At 65.7% G+C, this 5,982-nt stretch overlaps 1 protein-coding gene across 1 annotated transcript; it reads left to right on the top strand.

Annotated features, from left to right (window-relative positions):
- Positions 1–420: 420 nt before the first annotated feature.
- CKB (creatine kinase B) lies at positions 421–3,573 on the top strand. Its single transcript, XM_027957445.2, has 8 exons — positions 421–488; positions 793–997; positions 1,180–1,334; positions 1,411–1,543; positions 1,848–2,019; positions 2,636–2,759; positions 2,911–3,100; positions 3,182–3,573. Exons 2-8 carry the CDS (start codon positions 805–807, stop codon positions 3,358–3,360), a joined length of 1,146 nt encoding a protein of 381 aa, XP_027813246.1. The 5' UTR covers positions 421–488; positions 793–804; the 3' UTR covers positions 3,361–3,573.
- Positions 3,574–5,982: the final 2,409 nt, after the last annotated feature.

The following is a 5,982-nucleotide window of genomic DNA, read 5'->3' as shown; positions in this document are numbered from 1 at the left end:
GGCTCCCGCCTGGCCCCTCGCCGCGACCACCGCGAGGACTAGCGGGAGGGGCAGAGGCAGGGGCCGGGGCGCCGACCAGGCCGAGCGTTCTCAAGTGCCTGCCGGCTCTCCTGCCTCGGTTTCCCGCTCGGAGGCAGGCGTGGGTGTGGGGGAATCCGGAATGTCCGAGGGCCTGAGGTTCTGGCTTCGGGATCTTGGCGGGCGCGAGGTGGGGTTGGGTAGGCTGCGCGGGGTCCCGGCCAGGGGATAGTCGTGGTGGGCTGCTCGGGGTGGGGTGGGGGGGCTCCGGGGGCAGAGGGTGGCGGACAAAGCGGCGGCACCACCCCGCAGCGCGACCCAATGGAATGAATGGGCTATAAATAGCGGCCAATGGGCGGCCTGCGTTGCGCCCCTTAAGAGCCGCGGGAGCGCGGAGCCGCCGCTGTTCGCCTGCGCCGCGCCCTGAGCTGCAGACTAACCTAGAGCCCCCGCCCCTGCCCGACTGCTCAGTAAGTGAGCCCGGGGGCCCGGGGTGGGGGGCGCGCGGGCACCGAGGCGGGGGTTGTTGTGCACGGAGCTGGGGGCTGGGGCCAGGGTGTCGCGCGCTCCGGACCTCCCGGGGTCCGCCGCCTGGAGTGGGCGCGCCAGTTGGGCCGGGGGTCCTGGGCGCTGTGGTAGCCCCCTGCGTGTAAGCGCCGACCCCTCTGACCTTGACCGAGACCGGGCTGACCGGAGCCCGGGGCCCTGGGTGGTTAGCAGGTCACCAGGAGGCCCAGAGCCTCGGGACCCGCTGACTCCCGCGTCTCCCCGCAGCCCGCCGCCGCCATGCCCTTCTCCAATAGCCACAACACGCTGAAGCTGCGCTTCCCGGCCGAAGACGAGTTCCCCGACCTCAGCGGCCACAACAACCACATGGCCAAGGTGCTGACCCCCGAACTGTACGCCGAGCTGCGCGCTAAGAGCACCCCGAGCGGCTTCACGGTGGACGACGTCATCCAAACCGGCGTGGACAACCCAGGTACGCGCGCCTCAGTCCCGAGGTCAGGACAGGAGCCCGAGGCTGGGCCCCAGCGCCCCCGCTCCCTGGCTCCCCCCGGGCCAAGGTCCGGGCGCCCTCTTTGCGCGCATATCTGAAGGGTCCTCGGTGGCTTGCTCGGGCCTGGCAGTGACGTCACTGTCCCCATTCCACGCTCCCCCCAGGCCACCCCTATATCATGACCGTGGGCTGTGTGGCCGGCGACGAGGAATCGTACGACGTGTTCAAGGAGCTGTTTGACCCCATCATTGAGGACCGGCACGGAGGCTATAAGCCCACCGACGAGCACAAGACCGACCTCAACCCCGACAACCTGCAGGTGCGGGGTGGCCCGGGGCGAGGGGCCGGCTGGGTGGGGAGGGGTTGCCCAGCGCTCAGCCCTGCACGGCCCCCAGGGCGGCGACGACCTGGATCCCAACTACGTGCTGAGCTCGCGGGTGCGCACGGGCCGCAGCATCCGCGGCTTCTGCCTCCCCCCGCACTGCAGCCGCGGGGAGCGCCGCGCCATCGAGAAGCTCGCCGTCGAAGGTAAGGGTACGGCCCGCTGAGCGGCGCTCTTCGGCCCCGGGCCCTGCCGGCCTGTTTACCAGTCACCCGAGCCGCCGCGCTCTTATCTGTCCGTCGTCTCGGGTTTCCCAGAGGGACCGACGCCCAGCCCCGCGCCCACAGAGCCCTGGGGCCGGACGATGGTCGGCTTGGGCCGTGTCGCTCCGGAGCGGCCCGCCGCTCGGACCGGGAGGACTGACTGGGCTCCAGCCAGGCCAAGCGGGCATCCTGGGGGTGCGGGGTGGGGCAGGAGTCCACCCGTCCTCCTGAGCGCGCTCCTCCGCAGCCCTGTCGAGCCTGGACGGTGACCTGGCGGGGAGGTACTATGCGCTCAAAAGCATGACGGAGGCGGAGCAGCAGCAGCTTATCGACGACCACTTCCTTTTCGATAAGCCCGTGTCGCCCCTGCTGCTGGCCTCGGGCATGGCCCGCGACTGGCCCGACGCCCGCGGCATCTGGTGCGTATCCCCCGGCCTCCGCCCGCGCCGTACCTGAGGGAGGAGGGCGGCGCCGCGCTCCTCAGGTGGGTTTGGTGCCGGCCTCCTCGCAGGAGACCTTGACCGCGCAGGTGCGGAGCGCCCCGGGCGGGTGGGGCCGTCTTGCCGGCGTTCCTCCTCCCTCCCCCCGCCTCCGGGAGCCGCGGCTCCTTGTTTGCGCTCTCCTTTCCCACCCGCCGCCCGCGGGGAGTCGGTCAGGTGCGGGGTGACGCAGACGCTTCCTCGAGTGGGGGTGGGGAGCCGGGCTCGCAGGCACCGGGCGTCTGCGCCGAGATAAAGCGACTCCCCGTGGGCGGGGCGGGCTGCCTCTGCCCCTCACCCCCTAGGTGGGGACCACAGGGTGCCTGACCGGCTAGCTGGAAGCAGCTCAGGGCTTCGCGTGCCCTCTCTGAAGTGCCCTGTGTGCGCCCAGGGTGTTGATGGGGCTAGAGTCCTGATAGCAGCCCCGGGGCCCTAGGGACAGCTGGAGTGAGCACCTCAGCTACTTGGGAAGTGCCCCGGCTCGGGGGCCTCGCGAGGTTTTGTTCCTGGATGTGTCCTCGTCCGGGGAGGAGACTTGACTGTGCCCCTCCCCCAGGCATAACGATAACAAGACCTTCCTGGTGTGGATCAACGAAGAGGACCATCTGCGGGTCATCTCCATGCAGAAGGGTGGCAACATGAAGGAGGTGTTCACGCGCTTCTGCAACGGCCTCACCCAGGTCAGGGCCAGGCCCCAGGGTTCAGGCAGAGATGGAGGTGACCCATCAACCCCCCGGGGAGCCCAGGTCTTTGTTGCCTCAGGTCCTGTTCCAGCTGGTCCCCTGGGCGGGTGGCTCAGCCAGGCCTACCCTCTCACACGTCCATTTCCAGATTGAAACGCTCTTCAAGTCTAAGAACTACGAGTTCATGTGGAACCCGCACCTGGGCTACATCCTCACCTGCCCGTCCAACCTGGGCACGGGGCTGCGGGCCGGGGTGCACATCAAGCTGCCCCACCTGGGCAAGCACGAGAAGTTCTCTGAGGTGCTCAAGCGGCTGCGGCTTCAGAAGCGAGGCACAGGTGAGTAGGGGGTGCCAGGCGGCAGCACGCTCCCCTGGGGCTGCCCCCGACGCAGCCCCGCTGAACTGGCTGTCTCTCCAGGCGGTGTGGACACGGCCGCCGTGGGTGGGGTCTTTGACGTCTCCAATGCGGACCGCCTGGGCTTCTCGGAGGTGGAGCTGGTGCAGATGGTGGTGGACGGCGTGAAGCTGCTCATCGAGATGGAGCAGCGGCTGGAGCAGGGCCAGGCCATCGATGACCTCATGCCGGCCCAGAAGTGAGGCCCTGGCCACATCTGCCGCCTCCACCAGCTCCTCCGCTGCTTCCTAACTTATTGCCCAGGCCGTGCCCACCACGTGCCCCGGAGGCTCGCTGTGTGGTGGCTGAGCCCTTAACCTTGCTGTAGAGACTTCCGTCACCCTCGGTAGAGTTTATTTTTGTGATGGCTGAGATGTTGCTGATGCTGAAATAAACTAGGGTTTTGGCCTGCCCCAGGTCTGAGTGGTGCTTCCTCTTTCCAGGGCAGCCCAGGGCCCGGCACCCGGCTCTGAGGCCTGTCCTGTCCTGTCCCATCCGCCTCACTGTCGGCTGGGACCCTGCTGTGCCCCCGAGTCTATTCCATGAACCTCTGCCCTCCTGCCTTGGCCCTCCCTGCAGGACCAGGTCGGGCTGCTGGCAGAGACCCAGCCTGAGCATCTAGAGGGTCTATTCGGGGAGCCTGCGGGGTGGAGCCTGGCACTTCACTCAGCCCGCCTGGAGGAGCTCTGCATGCTGGGGGGAAGGGCAGGAGCCCAGAAATTTGGTACTTTTCCAGCTCCGCCCCCAAAAGCCATTTCCTCCTCTTCCAAGCCGCTTCTCCCTGCTGCCTCCCCCTCCCACTCCAACACCTACTCTATTTCCTAAATAATCTCTTTGCTCTGCTTCCTTCCCTTCGAGCCTCCCCAGGCCTAGCCCTCCCATCCCTCCCAGGGAGCCCCAGGGCCCCCGCAGTGTCCCCATCCTTGCAGCTTCCTCTCCAAGACCCTCCGTGCCCCAGTTCCTGGGCCTCCCATGATGGGTCCCCAAACAGGGGAGGGAGTGGGCTGTTAGGGATAAGATCTTATGGTCTGTCTCCCGGCTGCTGCGGTCCTCACCCGCCATCTCACTTGGGGGTCCCACCACGGGTGGGTGGGCGGGGACCTTACACAGGAGGAATGAGCCAGCTGCACCCCTGGGCTTCTTTGCTCCAGCTCCTCAGTTCACCGACAGTCTCCTGCCCCCTGCTGGCCAGGGCTGCCCCTGCGAAACCAGCCGCGCAGACCTGACCCTCCTGAGGTTACCGTGCCACTGGGAGAAGCGAGTCCAGGGCTGGTAGTCGTGCCTACCAAGCAGCATGGGCTTTCATGTCCCAGAGGCAGCTTGTCAATTTAGACCCCGGGGACCTGGACGAGGAGGTTGGGGGGGGACAGCTGTGGAGTCGGCATGCCCTGGCCTTCTCCTGGGTGGCCAGGCAGTTGTGAGGGGCTCATGCAGGCAGAGCCTTTGCCGGGGGAGGGGGCAGAGACTGGGTCTAAGAAGGCAAGCCCTCTGGCACAGAAGGGGTCTCTGCACCATCCTGGGAGTCCCTGACTAGCCTGCGGGCCAGGGCCTAGTGCTGAGCTTGCCTTCTCGCCACAAAGTTCCAGGTCAGGGGCACGTATCAAGCAGGACTCCTCTTCTCAGCTACCTTTTCAGCTATGGTCCCCCCTCCAGCAAGTGGGGTCTGGGCCAGGCCAGGCAGTGCTTTGTAAACTGTGATTCAGAGCAGGAAGCACAGAAGCGCACCCCTCTGGGAAGGCCCCTCCCTGCTGAGGGGGACTTGAGTAGCACAGAAGTGCACCCCTCTGGGAAGGCCCCTCCCTGCTGAGGGGGGCTTGAGCAGCCCAGAAGAGGCAGCAGCAGGGTGGGAGGCCTCCCTGTTGGTCCAGGAGCTGCCAGGGTAGCTGTGTTCCCATGATCTGTGTGGCCAGCAGGCAGGGTTCTAGGCCTGTCTGCCCGTGTTCACCGTGAGGCCCTTGCCGGTGTGCTCCCTCCACCTGGAGGCCCCACTGCTTGTCCAGCCCCCCTCACAACCCAGGACTTGAGTCAGGGTTTAGGCTCAGGAATGACTGTGCTTGGATACCTGAGGGGCCTGGCCATATCGCTTCCTGATAGAGAGGTCCCACACCTTCACCACCTAGACTGTCAGTGGGATGAGCCCCATACTAGCAGTGATCACACCAAAAGAGATGGAACTTCAAGTCACCCTGTGCGGGCGTATCACCAGGACAGCCTGGTGGGCAGGGCTCCCTGCAGGATTTCTTACCAGACAGGAAAGTCAACACCCTGGAAGCCTCGCCCTCGTGCCCACAGCTGGGCGGGGCCCTCAGGAAGTGGGTCAAGCTCCCTGGGACCCTGTAGGGAGAAGTGTCTTCCGCAGGCTCAGGGCCACCCTGACTCACACCCACTGCTGCTCCCTGGGCCACTCGTCCACTCACTTTTTACTGAACCTGAACTTGCAAACTGCACTATTTTTGGAACAAGACATAGCTGATGATACAACCCAGTGAGAGCACTTCTGCTCAGCCATCCGTGGACCCTTCAGCCAGAGTCCCTACAACCTCCCCGCCCTTTCCTCTGGATTCAAGAGACCTTTAAATGGGGTGATTTTAATATCCCTTGAAACTACAGTCAAACATGGGAAGTCTAAGAAATGCCCAGCCACATGGCAACACACACTGGTCCTCACTCAGTGCCCAGAGTGGAAGTCACCCGGGAGCACCAGAGCCCATCGCACCTGCAGTGCAGCCAGGGCCCGGCCAGGACGCCCCTCACTGCGATGCCAACAACAGCCCCCAGATGCCAGCAGTATCGCTCACCCTGCTCAGGACAGTGGGAAGAAACTC

The sequence above is a fragment of the Ovis aries genome, chromosome 18, assembly GCF_016772045.2.
Source record: "Ovis aries strain OAR_USU_Benz2616 breed Rambouillet chromosome 18, ARS-UI_Ramb_v3.0, whole genome shotgun sequence".
NCBI lineage: Eukaryota > Metazoa > Chordata > Mammalia > Artiodactyla > Bovidae > Ovis > Ovis aries.
The sequence above is the reverse complement of the archived record's forward strand: the minus strand, read 5'-3'. Positions and strand labels throughout refer to the sequence as shown.

Excerpts from the sequence above, each read along its gene's own strand:
- CKB (XM_027957445.2), top strand. The coding sequence starts at position 805 with ATGCCCTTCTCCAATAGCCACAACACGCTGAAGCTGCGCTTCCCGGCC. Across the intron at positions 1,335-1,410 it reads TCAACCCCGACAACCTGCAG|GGCGGCGACGACCTGGATCC; the intron begins GTGCGGGGTGGC and ends CACGGCCCCCAG. Across the intron at positions 2,020-2,635 it reads CCCGACGCCCGCGGCATCTG|GCATAACGATAACAAGACCT; the intron begins GTGCGTATCCCC and ends CCCCTCCCCCAG.